This window comes from Lissotriton vulgaris, chromosome 2_1 (assembly GCF_964263255.1).
Source record: "Lissotriton vulgaris chromosome 2_1, aLisVul1.2, whole genome shotgun sequence".
NCBI lineage: Eukaryota > Metazoa > Chordata > Amphibia > Caudata > Salamandridae > Lissotriton > Lissotriton vulgaris.
The window spans coordinates 942,901,151-942,920,473 of NC_141687.1; the positions used below are offsets into that span (position 1 = coordinate 942,901,151).

Sequence of the window (19,323 nt, forward strand, 5' to 3'; positions counted from 1 at the left end):
GGCAGAAGGCCCGTCTAGTGACTGACCCTTTCACAACACTTCTTGCTGTTTAGAAGCACCCGTCTTTACCTATCTCCCACCCTCCCTTTCACATACCTTCACAAACAGGCTGGGGAAGACCCCTCTCTTGCCGTTAAGTTCCCCCTCCATCCAGCCATCCTCAGCCGCCTTCTTCACGTTCTTGATGACGTCGCCGGCTTTGAGGTGCAGTTCGTCCTCCTGCAGCCCCTCGTACTCGATCACTACCAGGACATCCACTGCAAAGAGAGAGGAGAGCGCTGAATGAATGGGCCAATCGGAACCAGAGCCTTCACTCAAAGTGAGAAGAGAACAGTGGGTGGGCCAATCAGAACCAAGGCCTTCATTTGAAGCAGGGAGAGCAGAGTGAGCCACGCTAATCCATCCAGGGCTCCCATCTAAAGCAGCAGCGAACAAGCCAGCCCCAAAAAGCTCTGTATTTGCTGCTCTCCTTGCCGCTCCCTATCTTTATTTCTGTCCGTGAGTGGGATTCCCCCTCTAGGACAACCCTGGGCGATCACTTGAATGTATTCCAAGAGGAGTCTGCGCAGGCGCACACACCTGCATTTTCAAGAAACACGGATTCCCAGGGGAGGATCTGGGCCGGGTGTCTAAAAATACCATTACAGAGCGGCGCGGAAGCTGAGAAACACCTCATTAATGCCCAAAAATGAATCTTGATTAAGACCCAGAAAAAAAGAGAGTTGGAGGGAAAACCCAGGAGCGCTGCCTTGTCCCCAAACCGCAGAATCCAAGGGGGTGGGAGTGGACAACACCAGGGGGCAAGCCCATGACTAAAACACCGTGAATCACAAACTGAATGTGTGTCTCTGGGCGCTCAGAAGGGGGGCTTGGGGGAGGGCAGCCGACCACCGGGAGGTCTCCTCCCCCGGGCGGTTTGGGAGATCTGGGTGGGGTATTCTTTCTAGCAGGTTCCTTTTGGGCGTCTTTTGGGCTGGTTTTAGTTGTTTTGGGCGCTCCCCTATAAATGGGCGGGGCTCCTCGCCCCGGGCACCATTTTAGGCTTGGTGACCTGGTGGCCGGTTGAGCTTAGAATTTTTTGTGTCCGTACTTTGGTAATTTGTTCTTTTCCTTGGTTAGTCTGATCCGGTATCATGTCTGGTGAAGATTATCGTGTGTTGGAAGCTATTCGCCTGCTTAGCGAGGCGGGGCGTTTCGACCTGGTCATTGGCGACCGGGGTCGGGCCGAGACCCCGCGCCCCCAGCGGGAGGCCTCTGCGAGGGTGTCGGCTGCGGTGGCAGCATGTTACTCCCCAAAACGTCGGAGGCAGGATGGGGTAAGTGAGCGGGGTCGTTCTAGGACCCGTCGGGCGGGTTCCAGGGCCCGGCGGGGGAGTGAGGCTAGTTCTTCTGATCCGGCCGTTTCTTTGGATTCCTCGTTGTTGGAGGGGGCTGGGGTTGGGGGTTTCCCTCTCGGGGAGGGAGAGGTTTCTGAGATCGGTCTGCGGGAAAGAGCGGCCTCTGCTCCCGTTTTGCGGGGCCGTCGTGCTTCCAGGCAACGTGGTTGCACGCGGCGTTCGGCTTCTGCCTCCGCGGGGGTGGGGACTGACGTCACTCAGGCGGGGCGGGCGGAGGCCATTTTGGATGTGGTTTCTGTGGCGCAGCAACCGTTACGGGGTGCCCCGGATCGGGACATCGAGGAGGTGGTCGCTCCCCTGAGCGTTATACGCCGCCAGGTGGTGCAGGTCCCGGTGTCGGTTGACGGTGGTGCGGTTGGTGGACAAATTGCGCTTCCTTTGGTATCTACTGCGGTTGTCGGAGGGCCTGAGGGCCGTGGCGTTCTTTTTCGCTCTGTGGGGAGGGATCTGCAGAGTCCGTTATTGTTTTCCCCTTCTGGGTCTGTCGTGGGGGGGGGGGCCGTGTCTGGGGGTTGCAGCTCCTTGGGGGAGGGGGAGTGGGCCCAGATGGGTCTGGGAGAGGGTGTGGGGCGGCCTGACTTGCTGATCCCTGGTGGGGAGTTGGGCCGCGCGGGCGGGCCTGTGGGAGATTCCCGCCAGTTTCAGGTGGTGGGCGATCTTCCCATCGGAGGGGTTGGGAGTGGTGAGGATGTTGCTCAGCGAGGTGTGGGGGGGGAAGGGGCTTTTTATAGGTTGTCGGGGGATTTTCAATGTCATAGTGGGTTGGTGGGTTTAGGCCCTGATTCTCGGGGTGCTGTTTCAGTTGGGGGGGTTCAGGATTGGGACCCTCAGGGGACGGCTTCGAGAATTATTCAGGCTGTTTTGGATGTTAGCTCGGATGAGGAGGTCTGTCCGCCGTCTCCGCGGCTTTGCGATGCTTTAAAGAGAAAGAGTGTTGTTAGTTCTGGAAGTTTTAGGATGTCTGGTAAGGGGGCGGTGTTAATGTTGGCGGTCTCTCTTCCGCACATAGAGTTGGTTTTTGTGAGGGACCCGGCACACCAGTCCGGCCTTTTTCTTTACAGGAAGAAGCTCGATCTACGGCAGCAGACTTGGCAGGGCGGCAGGCAGCCCGGGTACGCCGAGGAGAAGTGCGGGTGGAGCCTGGCGCGGCACGTCCCATACCTTCGAGGGATCCCGCCGTGGCCATCACATGCAGGTTTAATACGACCTCGATGGTCCCAACGAGGGATTTCTACATGGGCGGTGCCTCCGGGTCCAGTACGACCTTCCCGGCCTCGGCGGTGGATTCCAGCGTTGCTCATGGGAGCGGGTTACGTACGACCTCTCCCGTGCCACGTGGTGTTTTGACTACTGGTTTATCCTTTTCTGGAAGTCAACAGGTTGTCAGTAGTTCTGGTGGGGGGGGTGTATAGACGAGTTCAGTCGTCCTCCCCACCTAGGTCTAGAGTGCGGGCTGGTAAGGCCCATGGTCGTTCACATACGATGGAGTCAAGACAGACTTCGGTGGTTGTCCCCCCCCCTCAGTTGGAGGACTCCCTGATCTTAGATTATGATGAGGATAGCCCTGAAGAGGGCGAGGTTCGTGATTTTGTGTCTGGGGGGGGGCATGTTAATGTTTCTCGTGACATGTTACAGGACCAAGTGGTTCGGAGTCGTGTGGAATCGTCACGGCCACGAGTGCTCGGCCCCATGGTGAGGGCTCCTCGAAGGGCAGATGACGGTGCACGGACGGCGTGGAGGACGGAAACCAGTCAACCGCCTCTTTTAAATCCAGGTGAGAATGTGGTTCAGGCCGTGCGGCCCAATATGGTCTCTATTGGTGTTGGTGTCGATTTAATTTCGACGGAAAAGGATGGTAAACTGTATAAAGGACGTGTGGTACGAGATCAAGGTGTTGGTACTAATGGTGATGAGGTTAATACAAGTCACATGGTGGATAGTGGCACGTCCACTGTTGGTGTGGGTACTACGACAAAGGTGCTTCACAGTAAGGAACTAAAAATCAAAAAGTTGCCGTACATGGGTGTTACGAAGCCTTTGGGGGCTCATTTGATGCTTAGTACGAAAGAAAAGATATGGAATGGTGAGTATGTGGAACTGTTAAAATTGCTCCACAGGGAAGTTCGTGCTAAGGAAGGTTCTAAAGAAGAAGAGTTCGAGTTAGCTAAACGCCCTAAAGTTCCCCTGACTATAGAGAATTGGACGGCGGCCTTTTTAATTTTTGCCAGCGTCTATTGTGAGAAATTCCCTGAGCGCTGCGTGTCCTTGTTTAAATACATGGATGTTATCCGTAAGGCTCAGCTAACCAGGAATGATTATGCGTGGGCTCAATATGATGAGGAGTTCAGGGCACGAATGGCTTGGGATCCTGAGGCGAAATGGGGGGAGTTGGATTCTGACCTTTGGCAGCAAACGATGGGATCGTCTGCCTCTGGTAAAGCCATTTTTACGGCCAGTGGTCTTCCTATATTGTATCGTCCCTTTCAGTCCCGTCCCACCCGGGGAGGGGTGGGGGCCGTCTCTTCCGCCCAGCCGCCCATCGGCACATGCTGGGATTTTAATACCGGGACCTGTACTAGACAGTTTTGTAAATTCCGCCACGAATGTTCCCAATGTGGGAGGAAGAGTCATCCGTTGTCCCGCTGCTGGGGTCCTAGGACCCCAGGGCCCCAGGGTTCCCAACAGAGTTCAGGAACTTTCGTGCCACCACAACAACCCCCAGCTCCCAGGGGAGGGAAATCTTCATCTGGGGCTGGGCCCAAAGGCTCGTACTCCGGTTAACGTAACCAGATTGGCCGCGGCTTTGCGGGACTATGAGCCTGCGGAGGTGCGGTCGGTCTTGTTGTTGGGTTTTCAGGTGGGGTTTCGCTTGGGGTATGAGGGACCGCGTTTCAGACGTTGGTCCAAGAATTTAAAGTCAGCGAGCGAACACCCAGACATTGTACAGTTGAAATTGGACAAAGAAGTGAGTGAGGGTCGGATGGCGGGCCCGTTTGATGACTGGCCTCTGGCGAACCTTATCGTGTCCCCAATTGGTGTGGTCCCCAAGAAGGAGCCTGGTCAGTTCCGGCTCATTCAACACCTGTCATGGCCGGACGGTGAGTCAGTAAATGATTTCATTGACCCCGAAGCTGCATCGGTGTCTTATTCCTCTGTGGATGTAGCCATGCAGCTGGTTGTCTCGGCGGGCCCTGACGCCCTGATGGCAAAATGCGACATTAAGTCCGCATTTCGGCTCCTTCCAGTCCATCCTGAGGACTGGTGTCTTCTGGGCATCCATTTCCTTGGGAAATGGTACGTGGACAAGGCGTTGCCAATGGGCTGTTCTATGTCCTGTGCTCTGTTCGAAACTTTCAGCACCTTTCTTCAATGGTGGTTTACTACACAGAGTGGCCATGACCTTGTCACTCATTATTTGGACGATTTCTTTTTTGTAGGTGCTGCCACTTCCTTAGCCTGCCATGCGGCTCTCACATCTTTTCAATCACTGATGAGTTACTTGGGTGTGCCATTGGCTCCAGAGAAGACCATGGGTCCTTGCGCGACCATGTCTTTTTTGGGGATCGAGCTTGACTCTCATTTGATGGAGGCTCGTCTTCCATTGGAAAAGAAACAGAACATGCTTGAGCTGGTTGGAACTATGTTGGGGAAAGAGAAGGTGTTTGTGAGAGAGATACAGGTTTTGCTGGGACACCTGAATTTTGCCTGCAGAGTGGTTCGGGCGGGTAGGACTTTTTGCAGGAGGTTAGGCAGAGCCTTGGCTGGTCATTCCCTTCCACATCATAGGGTGAGACTGTCTGCGGGGGTGAAGGAGGACTTACGTATGTGGGTCTTTTTCTTACATTCATTCAATGGTGTGCCTTTGTGTTGGGAGGTGAATTGGTGTTGGGAGGTACAGATCTTCTCTGATGCCGCCGGTAGTGAGGGTTTTGGTCTCTACTGGCAAGGACGGTGGTGTGCTCAACAGTGGCCCATGCAATGGAAGAATGGTGGTAGAAGTATTGCCTTTTTGGAACTTTTTCCTGTGGTTGTGGCGGTCACACTGTGGGGGGCGGAGTTGGCCCACAAAAAGGTCCTTTTTCGGATCGATAATATGGCTGTGGTTCAGGTGCTTAACAAACAGTCGGCCAGAGATCCCCAGATTTTGAAACTTCTGAGAGTGTTTGTGTTGGGTTGCCTGAAACATGATATTGGTTTTCGGGCCCTTCACGTGCCTGGCGTGGACAATGACATTGCGGATGCTTTGTCTCGTTCACAGTGGGAGAGATTCCGTGGGCTTGCTTTGGAGGCAGACGAGGAGCCGACTCCCATGCCGGAACACCTTTGGACGATAGGAAACACCGGGTCCTTCACTTGGTTTTAGGTTCCCTGGCCCCTTCCACGAGGACGGCGTATGAGTTAGCCTGGAAGGAATTTTTGGAGTCAGGCGCCTGTCGGAGGGATCTGGATTGGCAAAGGTCGGAAGATGTGGTACAGTTTATTTTGGTGTTAATGGATAAGAAGTTGTCTAGAATTACTATATCTGGAAAACTAGCTGGAGTTTCTTTCATGGGTAAGCTTTTGTGGGGTTACTCTCCGACGGCTGGGGAGTTGGGTAGGAGAATGTTGGAGGGTTGGTCTAGAGAGAGTGGTGCTATTCGCACTTTGCGATCTCCTTTGTCGTGGCAAAAGCTGTTTCAGGTTGTTTCTGTCCTACCGGTTGTGTGTATTGACCGAGTGGAAGCGTGTTTGTTTGCCACGTTGATGGTGTGGATGTTTTTTGGAGCTTTTCGCGTGTCTGAATTGCTTGGCAACAGATCCTCTCCTGGCCTCCTGTGGGGGGATGTTCAGATCACGGAGCGGGGGGTCCACATTTGGCTCTCACACTCCAAAACGGATCAGAGAAGTGTGGGCAAGGGTGTCTGGTTAGAATCGGTTTCACCTCAGGAAACGTGCCCTTTACATTGGGCTCTTTGTTGGAGGAAACTGTCAGGTGGGTTGGTGGATTTTCGAGTTTTTCAACATGCCAATGGATCTAGTGTGACGAACTATCAACTGCGCATGGTACTGCGTAAAGCGCTGCGACATATTGGTTTGGATGGGTCTTCATACGGTACTCATTCTTTTCGGATTGGGGCAGCCACAGAGGCCTCCCACAGGGGATGGTCGAGGGAGGACATCATGGGTCTGGGGCGCTGGACTTCTAACTGTTTTCGGCGCTATGTTCGTAATGAGCCTACTGGAGCGCTGGCGTCCACCTCTGTTTTGCCTGTCTGACTCTGTTTTCTTTTTCAGGTTCTGTGGCTGGTCCTCGGGCTGCTTACGTTACAGTTTGGATCGTGGGCCATTCGTTCATTAAGAGAGCTCAAGTCCAAGCCCGACAGAGTTATTTTGGTTCCTCGTTGGGGTTCAATGACAGTTTGTTTAATGTGGTTTGGAAGGGAAAGGGGGGTATGTTATGGAAAGAACTTATTCCTGCTTTGAATTCTTGGTTGGTAGGGGGGGTTTGCCCGGACGTCCTGGTGATTCATTTGGGTGAGAATGACATGGGCTCTGTCAAAGGGGTTGTCCTGCTCCGGGCGATAAAGAAGGACTTGGCCTTGCTACACAGTCAGTGGTCGGGTTGTCATGTCATTTGGACGGAGATGGTGCCGCGAAGGGTTTGGAGGTATGCGGTGAAACCGAAGGCGGTGGACAAATCCCGGAGGAAGGTGAATTTGGAGGTTTCCCGTTTTTGTAGAGACCTGGGTTTCGGTCGCATCGTCCATAGTGACATTAAATACGATGCGGTGGAATTTTTTCGGGGGGATGGTGTACACCTGTCTCGTATGGGTATGGACCTGTATCTTCTGGAGTTGCGGGAGGTTCTATCTCGCTGTTTGACGGTTCGTCAGTTGGTTGATGAGTAAGTGGTAGTCGGTTCTGTATTCTGGTTTCCCCCTCCTCTTCTTACTGGGTCTCCCTCGTACCCCCTCCCCCCCCCCACCCCCTCCCACCTCCCCTCCCCGGTTTTAGGCGGTTGGGGGGGCAGAAAGGTGGGGCTCTCTCCGTATCAGTCTTTCACCCCACGGCTTTCTGGATGGCGGTTTTGCTATGTGATCGTCAGTTTTGGGCCAAGTTGGACCCGTTAGTTGTATCGGTTATTGTTTGGGGATTGTTCATTCTGATTGACGTGGGGTTCGGAGAATATGGATCGGGGGATATGTTCTGTTGGTTTATAGTCAGAGATGTAAGATTATATTTATTAGGTGATGTTATAATGTTATAATGTTATTGGGGTTTGTATGGTTTTGTGTTGGGTATGTAAGGGTGGGGGTGGGTGTGATGGAGGGTGTGGGGTGGGGGCGGGGTTTTGGGTTTGAAATAAAACGAACAAAAACTTGGGTTGTGGTTTAGATTGTGAGGCGGTTGCCGAGTTGGTGTATTTTGTAAATGTGCACCTGTTCCAATAAAGCGGCCTTTTTCACACTTGAAGGGTTTTTGAGTCTGCTCACTCTCCCCCCACCCCTCTCTCCCAAGGGGGGCTTGGGGGAGGGCAGCCGACCACCGGGAGGTCTCCTCCCCCGGGCGGTTTGGGAGATCTGGGTGGGGTATTCTTTCTAGCAGGTTCCTTTTGGGCGTCTTTTGGGCTGGTTTTAGTTGTTTTGGGCGCTCCCCTATAAATGGGCGGGGCTCCTCACCCCGGGCACCATTTTAGGCTTGGTGACCTGGTGGCCGGTTGAGCTTAGAATTTTTTGTCCCTCCCTCCCCCCCCTTTTTTAAGGGATTTTTTATTTATTTATTTCTTTCTTTTGGCTGCTGTTTGAAACATGTGTTCATGAGATTTTACGTTGTGCTTTGTCGCTTGGGACAGGTGCGTGGCGGTTTTGCTATGTGATCGTCAGTTTTGGGCCAAGTTGGACCCGTTAGTTGTATCGGTTATTGTTTGGGGATTGTTCATTCTGATTGACGTGGGGTTCGGAGAATATGGATCGGGGGATATGTTCTGTTGGTTTATAGTCAGAGATGTAAGATTATATTTATTAGGTGATGTTATAATGTTATTGGGGTTTGTATGGTTTTGTGTTGGGTATGTATGGGTGGGGGTGGGTGTGATGGAGGGTGTGGGGTGGGGGCGGGGTTTTGGGTTTGAAATAAAACGAACAAAAACTTGGGTTGTGGTTTAGATTGTGAGGCGGTTGCCGAGTTGGTGTATTTTGTAAATGTGCACCTGTTCCAATAAAGCGGCCTTTTTCACACTTGAAGGGTTTTTGAGTCTGCTCACTCTCCCCCCACCCCTCTCTCCCAAAGGAAGCTCTTGCTAGCAGCCAAGTGGCATGTATTTTTTAACACTCGAGAGAGGGTGAAAAGCATGCGCGTCACACAGGGATCGCGAAAGGCAGTGCGCGCCGCCTCTCGCTTGCCCTTTTAAACGCTGGCATGGTTCTTGCTCGCCCTGGCCTCAGAGGTCATGGCGGCAGAGACAGAACAGGAAGTAAACACGGCTCTTGACCCTCGCTACGAGCTTTTCCTTCACTGCGAGTTGTTGTGAGCGGCACCTCACCTGCTCCAAGCATTTGCAAATTCGGGGCCGTCATTTCTCACTGAAGGAGGAAAAGTTTGTGGGGTTGGACTCAGTATTACTAGGGCTAGTACATGTTATTCCCCATTCCGGCGGGCAAACGTGCAACCCTCGGATCCGGATACAAATATCTGTTGCGCACCACCTTTTTCTATCCCACTCGAGACTTCCCCTGTGGTAATAATTGCTGAACATGGGTTGGTTCTTCATTCAGACACACATGACTTGATTACAAGTCAGTGCCCGGGCGTCGAATAAGCTAAATATAGCAACTAATAAAACACTGAGAGGATATTATTTGAGAGCGCTAATTATGACCTATTCTGAGTTTTGTTGTGAAAATGGGGCATACCGTGCAGATTTCTGCCGCTTATGGCACCAACAGCACCATGTTCTGTTATTTGTTGAACATTTTTACCTAATGCAGTCCGGCAGGTTTGACCTACTGACATTTAAAGGTTAGCAGGGTTGCAAACTTTACTGCGCCTGGTAATTACCTGGTGCGATAATCATCGTTCCTATTCTAATTACAACCCCTGTGCAAATAGGTGCTTGCCGAGTGATCACAATTTAAAGGTGCGCTTAAACCCTGTCCGATAGCGCCTTGTTAGTACAGATGTAGCATTAAGGCGCTTGTTGAAAACACCATCCATTGGACAGCTGTTACAAGATGGCACACATTCCACATGATATGCACAGCCTGACACAGCGCATCATGTCCAGGTACATATATTTTATCAACACATTTTGTGGCTGTGAACATTATGGCAAATGTGTCTCTTTGAATTCTGAATGGAGATGCAAGCCATGTTAGTGAATGCATTTTATGCTACACTTTCTCTAACATCAAAACTTCTGAGTAGCACCTTATGTTGATGAGGTGGCCTGCTACAGAACGCTGATTGGAGTGCAAATGATAGCGCAACCTTCCTTTTTGGCAGAAAAAAATACAACAAACGCTTAATTTAGCAATTTATTCAATCAGGTAGTTTACATAGCACAGATAAACACCCCATGATCCCCAGTAAAAACTCAATTGTCACAAACATGCAAAAAGCATTAACAGCGTCAAATGAAACACATAAATGGCCCTATTCACAAAGGCTTCTGTGCAAATGTGTGACCTGCAGTGTTTAAAAAAACAATGGTTTTAGTTTTCAGCGCAACAACTTCCGAATCATAACATATACATTGACTATATGGAACTACTACACTGCCATGGACACTTGTCACTCTACCATAAAAACATAGCTGAGATGACCCATCCAAGGTAGCAAATTATTTCTCACGCCTGAACGTTCTACCTTATTTGTTCGGCAGCATCGAGAAAAAAAATGCAACTGGGGATCAACCAATTAATACAAAAAAAGTGTTTTTTCAAGGGCCCCAATCCATTTCAGATTTACGACGTTAACTCGTTGAAATGTCATCCCCTCAGACAGCTGGATGGAGGTCAAGCACAAGCCACCAGGGCCTGAAGGAGCATCCACCCACCCAGCTCCATCCAATGCTGATGCTTCTCTCATGCTGTGTAACAGCATGAGAGATGTGCCAGGATTGGTTGAGGGAGTTGGCTGGGCCCATGCTGGAGGACTGGGGGAGAAGAAGATCTGGACCGGAGAGAGGACGTGCAGCCTGGTAAGTAATTTATTTTCTTCTTTTAATGTATTTTGTTTGTGTATGCATTCCCTAAATCGCCGTCATGAATTACATTACCTTTTTAAAGTTAAACATTTTAACTTTAAAACAATAATGTAATGCATGTAGGCATGAACTTTGTTTTAACCGTGCATGCAACCATTCGCCCGCCCTACCATAGATGGCAGTCATCACTGGGTGTGGGTACTTTCCAGTAGTACACCTACCCTGCTAAGAAGTATCAGTACTGTCCAAGGTGCAAATACTTTCCAGTATAGCTATACAAGTCATGCTGACAAGCGTCAGTACTGTCTGAGGTGCAGGTACTTTTCAGTACTGGTATATCAGCCCTGCTGACAAAGTTCAGTACTGTCCCAGATGCAGGTGCATTCCAGTATATGTTAACTTACCCTTCTGGGAAGCGTTAGTACAGTCTGAGGGGTGAGTAATGTCCAGCGTATGTATGCAAGCCCTGATGAGAAGCGTTAGTACCGTATAAGGTGTCGATAATGTCCATGGAAGGTATATTCGCCCTGCTGAGAAGTGTTAGTACCTTCTGAGGGGTGGTTAATGTCCAGCGTAGATATACTTGCCCTTCTGAGTCGTTAGTGCTGTCTGAGGGGTGGGTAATGTACAGCGTAGGTATATTTGCCCTTCTGAGAAGTGTTAGTACCATCTGAGTGTTGGGTAATGTCGAGTGTACCGGTGTAGGTATACTAGTCCTGCTGAGAAGCGTTAGTACTGTTTGAGGGATGGGTAATATGCAGTATAGGTATGCTTGCCCTGCTGAGAAGCATTAGTACCCCCTGAGGAGTGGGTAATCTCCAGCGTAGGTATACTCACCCTGCTGAGAAGTGTTAGTGCTGTCTGAGGGGTGGGTAATGTGAAGCGCAAGTATACTCGCCCTGCTGACAAGCATTAGGACGGTCTAAGGGGTGGTTATTGCCCAGTGTAGGTATACACACCCTGCTGAGAAGCATTATTACCTTCTGAGGGGTGGATAATGTCCAGCGTAGGTATACTCGCCCTGCTGAGAAGCGTTAGTACCATCTGAGGGATGGGTAATGTCCAGTGTAGGTATACTCACCCTGCTGAGAAGTGTTAGTACAGTCTGAGGGTTGGGTAATGTCCAGTTTACCAGTGTAGGCATACTAGCCCTGCTGAGAAGAGTTAGTACTGTTTGAGGGATGGGTAATATGCAGCATAGGTATACTCGCCCTGCTGAGAAGCGTTAGTACCTCCTGAGGGGTGGGTAATCTCCAGCGTAGGTATATTCACCCTGCTGAGAAGTGTTAGTGCGGTCTGAGGGGTGGGTGATGTGCAGTGCAAGTATACTCGCCCTGCTGACAAGCATTAGGACTCTCTAAGGGGTGGTTATTGCCCAGTGTAGGAATACACGCCCTGCTGAGAAGCATTATTACCTTCTGAGGGGTGGATAATGTCCAGCGTAGGTATACTCGCCCTGCTGAGAAGTGTTAATACAGTCTGAGGGTTGGGTAATGTCCAGTTTACCAGTGTAGGCATACTAGCCCTGCTGAGAAACGTTAGTACTGTTTGAGGGATGGGTAATACGCAGCATAGGTATACTCGCCCTGCTGAGAAGCGTTAGTACCTCCTGAGGGGTGGGTAATCTCCAGCGTAGGTATATTCACCCTGCTGAGAAGTGTTAGTGCGGTCTGAGGGGTGGGTGATGTGCAGTGCAAGTATACTCGCCCTGCTGACAAGCATTAGGATGGTCTAAGGGGTGGATAATGCCGAGTGTATGTATATACGCCCAGCTGAGAAGCATTATTACCTTCTGAGAGGTGGATAATGTCCAGCGTAGGTATACTAGCCCTGCTGAGAAGCATTAGTACCTTCTGAGGGGTGGGTAATGTCCAGTGTAGGTAGTTTAGCCCTGCTGAGAAGCGTTAGTACCATCTGAGGGGTGGGTAATGTCCAGTGTAGGTAGTCTAGCCCTGCTGAGAAGTGTTACTGCTGTCTGAGGGGTGGGTAATGTCCAGCCTAGGTATACTCGCCCTGCTGAGAAGCATTAGTACCTTCTGCGGGGTGGGCAATATGCAGGGTAGGTATACTAGCCCTGCTGAGATGCGTTAGTACCTTCTGAGGGGTGGGTAATGTCCAGCGTAGGCATACTAGCCCTGCTGAGACGCGTTAGTACTGTTTGAGGGATGGGTAATACGCAGCATAGGTATACTCGCCCTGCTGAGAAGTGTTAGTACCATCTGAGGGGTGGGTAATGTCCAGTGTAGGTATACTACCCCTGCTGACAACTGAGGCTCTTCCACTATGGTGGAAGAGCGTCACCCAACTACTTTGCAGCAGTAAAATTAAGGAAACATAAAATGATAATTACTTGATGTTATTATCATTTTGTGTTTTCCTGCTGCTGTAGATTTGCAGACGGAGCGGGGCTGCTCCGATGACAGAGGAGCAGGGGGAGGAGTGGTTTGCCCACTACAAGTGCACATGAATGTTTGGCCGGTCTAAACCATCATGCCCAGTCTACCATTCCCTGGCTGAGCCCCGAACCGCGGTGCTTCGACCAATCACAACTCTGCAACGTTGTGATTGGCTCAGGGGGAGCCTGGGTGCTTCCTGTTCTGGCCCCAGTGGAGAGACGGTGGAGGAGCCCCCAGTGGAGAGACGGTGAAGTAGAGACGGAGGAGAGAAACGGCAAGCAGTTACGTTTTTTATTTTTTAAACCCTTCCTGGCCCCCCCACCCAGCCCCCGTTCTGTGCCGGCTGCCACTGTCTGCTGCTAAGTGTTAGTACTGTCTGAAGAGTGAGTAATGTCCATCGCTGGAATAATATCCCTGCTGAGAAGCGTTAGTACTCTCTGAGGTATGGGTAATGTTCAACGTAGGTATACTTGCCCTGCTGAGAAGCTTTAGCACTGTCTGACGGGTGAATAATGTTCAGTGTAGTTACATTAGCGATGCTGAAAGAGACATTAGTACTGTCTGAGGGATGGGTAATGTCCAGTATAGGTATACTAGCACTGTTGAGAAGTGTTAGTACTGTCTGAAGAGTGAGTAATGTCCAATGTAGGCATACTAGCACTGCTGAGAAGCGTTAGTACTGTCTGAGGGATGGGTTATGATAAACTCCTCACCCACTCATACAAGGCCCTTCACAACACCAGACCCCCATACCTGAACAGCCGCTACTCCTTCCACACACCCAAAAGACACCTCCGATCAGCCTAGCTCTCTCTGGCCACTGTCCTATGTATCAACAAGACCAGATCAGGAGGAAAGTCCTTCTCCTACTTCGCAGCCAAAGCCTGAAACACTCTCTCCCTCCTCATGCAGTAATCTCCCACAATGCCCCAGTTCAAGAAGGACCTCAAGACCTGGCTCTTCGGATGACCTCAGCACTCAACTGAGCCGCCCCCCAGCACCTTGAGACCCTCACGGGCGAGTAGTTGCATATTACCAACCCTGATTAACTGATTGAATGTCCAGTATAGGTGTACTAGCCCTGCTGAGAAGTGCTAGGACTGTCTGAGGGAAAGGTAATGTCCAGGACAGGTATACTCGCCCTGCAGAGAAGCGTTAGTACCTTCTTAGGGGCTGGTAATGTCCAGGGTAGGCATACTAGCCCTTCTGAGAAGTGTTAGTACCATCTGAGGGATGAGAAATGTCCAGCATAGGTATACTCACCCTGCTGAGAAGTGCTAGTACTGTCTGAGGATTAGGTAATGTCCAGGAAAGGTATACTCGCCCTGCAGAGAAGCGTTAGTACCGTCTTAGGGGCTGGTAATGTCCAGGGTAGGCATACTAGCCCTGCTGAGAAGTGTTGTACTGCTGAATGCTAGCATAGTAGCCCGGCTGAGAAATGTTAGTACTGTCCAAGGTTCAGGTAGTGCTCACAATAGGCATAGCAGGCCTCCTGAGACGTGCAGGTACTGCCAGGGCGCAGGTGATTTCCAGTACGAGTCTAGCAGTCCTGCTGAGAAGTGTTGGCACTGCCCATTAATACCGTAGAAGGCTCCTGAGAAGTATCGATACTCCCCCTCACTGGCATAGCAGTCCTGTAGAGACGTTTTGGTTCTGCCCAGAAAGAGTGTAGCAGAGCTCGTAAGTCCTTTTGGTTCCCATCCCCATTAATGGTATAGTATCCAACCCTGTTGAGAAGTGTTGGTACTGCCCTTTAATAGTACACATCTTTCAAAGAAATCCAAGTGCTTGCCCTTACCTTCATAGTAATCCTGATGAAAAGCATTGGTGTTGCCTTTTAATAGTATCACATTCCTGAAATTTCAGGTACTGGTCGTTCTGGCATAGTAGTCCTTCTGAAAAGCGTTGGCACTGCCCGCTACTGCTGAGAAGTGTTGGTGCTGTCTTAGAAAGTGTTTTAGGTGGACAATTATTGCCAGGCACTGAGTACCTGCACTTCTTCTGTCTGGAGAGTACCATGATTTCTCAACGGGTTGGAATACCTTTAACAGAAGAGCCCCGGCACTTCTCAGTACTGGTGCAACACTTTTATAGTAGAGCGCTGGCACTTCTCAGTAGCAAATAGGTACATTCGGATAGAAAGTGCCCACACTTCTGAAGTTCCATTTGAAACACTATTTATAAGTATATGAGCTCCGCTGATACGCATTGCTACTGCCCATTAGCAGTATAGCAATTCTACCCCTGGTTACCTTTACACTTCTATAGGCAGGGCTATGCTATTATGCAATTGTGCAGCCGTGGTGATGTTTGCATGATTATAGATTTGCCAGATAATCTACCATCTGCCGCATAATCTGAAGCTTTAACAAAAAAATGTTTCTAGCTCATAGGGTTCAAATGTTACTAAAAAGTCAGCAACATGCGTTGCCGTGCAGTGGAACACCCTTTGCAAAGTAGGACTGGTCACCATTCTGTTGCTTATTGCTATACTTGGGTGTTAAACAGACACTATTGAGGTGCAACCAATGCCCAGACAGGGTTACTAAATTTAAAATTTGCTAAATATTTAAGTAATACTATTACAAAAGGTTCCACATTATGCTGGATAATTAGCGTTTTCTTGCCTCATAATTTACTCAACACTGCCACATAATTTAGCCCTCCCCTGCTGTATAATCCCAGTAGCCATACCTACAGGATTCAGACACAGTACAAGTGGTTTAAGTGATGTTTCTGGAGATCACTACAAGGCGCAAAGATCCTCTGGAGTCCAGGTAAAAATGTTGAACCGGATGGGAACAATAACGGGGTGCATGAAATAGCAGCACCCTGACAAAAGCAGTGTAATCCCAACCCATGCATGACAAAACATACAATAGCATTTCTACTGAGAAAACAAGGCAACATTTGGGAGACCATGTACTACTGTCTCTGCGTGTCACAGGATGGGTAGGTGGAGGAAATTGTAATTGCATTTATATCGAGCTTACTACCCCTGACGAGGCGTTGAATCGCTTTTTTCTGCAAGTAGCATGCTACCCCAGAACCCAAAAAGGATTAGTAGTGAATTAGTATAGGGAAATATGAAATTAATTTGGATATGTTAGTCAGTTATTTGCATTGAAAAGGATGGTGGAGGGATAGAAGAGGGAAGGGTTTGCCTTTTATATACCACTTGCTACCCATGATGTGGTGTTGAAGCGCTTTTCAGTGAGTAGCACGCTACTCCGGAAACAAAGAAGCATTAGTATAGGGAAATATAAAATTAATTTGAGCGGTGGACAGGTTAGTCTGTTACTTGCATTGAAAAGGATAGTGGAGGGGTAGACGAGGGAAGGGTTATAAAGCATGGGTCGAGCTGGAGACCCTGCATCATCTGCCCTCAGTAGATGGTGCACACGCTGGCTGCAGGAAGAAGCATTGCTCCCCAGCTGCTTTGTTTTATCTGCTGGTCTTGGCAGGGATCGGGGTGCGGTGTCATAAGAGAGAGGAAAGTCCTTTGCTGTTGACACATCCTGTGATGGGTGAATTACTTACTGGCTCTGCTCCCAACCCCGCCCCTTTCAGGCAAGATGGCACGCTGTGCTGTGTGTTTGCAATATACTGTGTCACTAGCTTTACCCGGAATGACGGTGTTTATCAAGTGGAGAGGACATGCGCAGGTTGTACTGGGGGCGTGGCTACTGAACGGGGAGTTGAGGAATACAACTTGCGGGAAGCGCAGGAGTAATACATGACTTCATAGGCGTCGAGGTATCATTTGTGCAGCGGGTGCAGTCGCACCGGGCCAAGGGACATAAGGGGCGCATTGACACCTGATTATTGAAGCACTTCCTTGCTCTCAGGGGGATCATAACGCACTGTGACGTTTCAGTCACAAATAGCGGTAAATGCAAGTGTGATGGCGTAAAACCAGTCACAGGCCCCGCAAAGGTTAGTCATGGGCTCAGGGCTACAACCAACACAGGCTGAAGACACATCAGGTGTACTGGCCAGCAGCAGGCAGGGCACGGAGCAGACCCGGCGAGTCAGGCCACTGGCAGGTTGTATCTGTGATTAAAGAAGTCAACCCCATTACCCACTGAAAACTCGGTTTTTACACGTGACACCAATACACTCCCAATCAAAGCTTTGCATGATTGTATATGTCAGTTCAAAAAGACTTTATTTCGGTCAGAATGACCTAAAAAGTACGAGACACTACAATCAATCATTTCTAAAATTGCATCATACAAACAGTCAAGATTACAAGAAACGATGGAATTAATTATACACGTTATTCATATTAGGATACATAACATTTTAATGTGTTGTTTCTAGGCGAGGGTTACACAATTCATTTCGGAAAGTGCATAGTGCAATAATACATAAATTAGCTAAAAAGCTACTTGTTGTACATGTGAAATAGCTTGTTTGATACCATCACCTTTTCTTCCAAATTTAAAAAAACACATATCCTCGTCGCCAATATGTAGTGATAACGAGGACTCGGGTTCTTTGACTCAAGGTAAGTTTATTTCTTATCCACGGGAGCAATCAACGATCACAACCGACCCACGGGGATATATTTGTTATAACGGCTCCCCCCACAACCTTTAAACCACAACATTCCAGCCCTGCGTTGCCATCACAGCCCCTCCCCCCACCTTCTCTCCGAAGTCAGTGAAAAAGCGCCCCCTCCGTGCTGTTCGCTTCGGTCTACATATATACAACGGAGCCCACCCCCAGCTTACTTCCACGCCTCAATTTCCGAAATATAAAGGAAAATCCCAGAACGCAACCGGATTTAGCCCCGCCTTTCCCGTTGCAAAGTGTAGCTACGGTCACGTGAGCTGCTAATAGGGTAGCTCGGCGGGCAGGGGCGTAGCTTAGTCAGGAACATTAATTGAGGGGTGAGTTTCGGATTTTTCCAAACAATCAAACAAGAGAAGCGGGGCTGTGGAAAGAGAGAGCAGTGCGGATTATTAGGGATACTAACGTAAAGCCCGATATGTTGTAATGTAAAAACATTATTAAGAACTTCAAAGCAGAGAGGAGACGAGTGTGCGTAGGTTTTTGTCTGTGTGTGATAGTAAAAATCCCAGGTGAGATTCGACAGACACACCTCACCATCGTAAACTGAAAGCACCTGTGCCTACCTATTTGATCTAAAATACATTTATGGGGGGCGGTAGGGGGGAGACCCCCATCCCCAGGCTACGTCCTGGTGGGTTATGTATGCGCCTGTAGCAAGTCCTGAGGTGTTGTGTTTAAGAGGCAGGTTTCGTTCGGACACTTGCAGGGCCAGCTCGGATCTTTAACCTTCGCAGGTGGATGTGATGGGAAACAATATCACCTAATATTGAAGCGATATGACACGGTGTGCGGGGTACGCTGCATAATAGTTCAATATTTCCATTAATAGTGACAAATGAACAATCCTTACCCATGGTGCCGAAAGCCACAACCCCGTGAGCTCCACACACTCCTCCTCAAAGTTCACGACCGCGAAAGCAGCACTGGCAGCGCCAAAAAGTATCTCCCTTCTGCAGGCCGCTTCCTGGTTGCGCGCCTTCTGCTACAAAGTTTGCAAATCCCGAGGCTTTAAGCGGAGGGAGGGTGAGGGGCGGGCGGGCAGCGCCAGTCATGACATGCCGATGGGACGGGCCGGCCCGGGGAGAACAGGTGAGGCGGGATTCCTGGAGCCTAGGTATGCCAGGGGCGCCCGGAGCGGCGAGAGCTAAGTGCCAGTCACGGGCCAGGACGTCACCGGGCTTCGATCCGGCTCAGCATCTGGACTGGCACGAGACTGACAGCTGGGAGTGAAACCGAGATCCGGGTGACAGGGCAGTGTGGTAAGAGCGGCTGCCAGTGCCGATGCCAACCGGGAGCCTGACACACGACTGCAGGAGCCGCCCCACCTACCCAAACCATAGTGTCAAAAGAGGGGCGGGCACGCCTGGAATCCACGTGGAGTTACAGGTCCAGGCAAGAAAATGACTCCACTGTGCCAACCCGTTCCTCAGAGAGGTAAGATGGCTGCGAGTCAGCTGGAGCCCGGGGCGAGGGGGCTTGAACTTGGCCAGACTTAAGACCCATCTCCACAACTCCAGCCCTAGGGAAGCACCAGGGATTGCCAACTTGGAGTCCAGGGCGCGATCCTAACTGGGCTTAAGTCATGCAGTGTCAGGCTCAGGATTCCGTGTGGTGAGAGGGTCTGTTAACAAGGTATTTCTACCAACGACAAGGGTGCTTAGCATACGGAAATAGTTGTGCTCCACTGGATAATTGGCCAGGTAAGTGATCTAGGTTTGCTGGTGTGGTGCTACTAGGAAAGGGGTGACCCTAGCAACCCTATGACAAT

At 50.1% G+C, this 19,323-nt stretch overlaps 1 protein-coding gene across 2 annotated transcripts in view; it reads right to left on the bottom strand.

Moving 5' to 3' along the window:
* MNMIP1 (manchette microtubule inner protein 1) overlaps window positions 1-18,899 on the bottom strand; it is a 211,602-nt gene extending 192,703 nt beyond the window's left edge. For both annotated transcript variants that reach the window (XM_086956470.1, XM_086956468.1), the window contains exons 1-2: window positions 18,406-18,899; window positions 97-257 (exon numbers count right to left, since the gene is read on the bottom strand). In XM_086956470.1, coding sequence (XP_086812596.1) covers window positions 97-257; window positions 18,406-18,409 — 165 coding nt within the window. In that variant the 5' untranslated portion in view covers window positions 18,410-18,899. The remainder of the gene's footprint in view (window positions 1-96; window positions 258-18,405) is intronic.
* Between the last annotated feature and the right edge of the window lie 424 nt (window positions 18,900-19,323).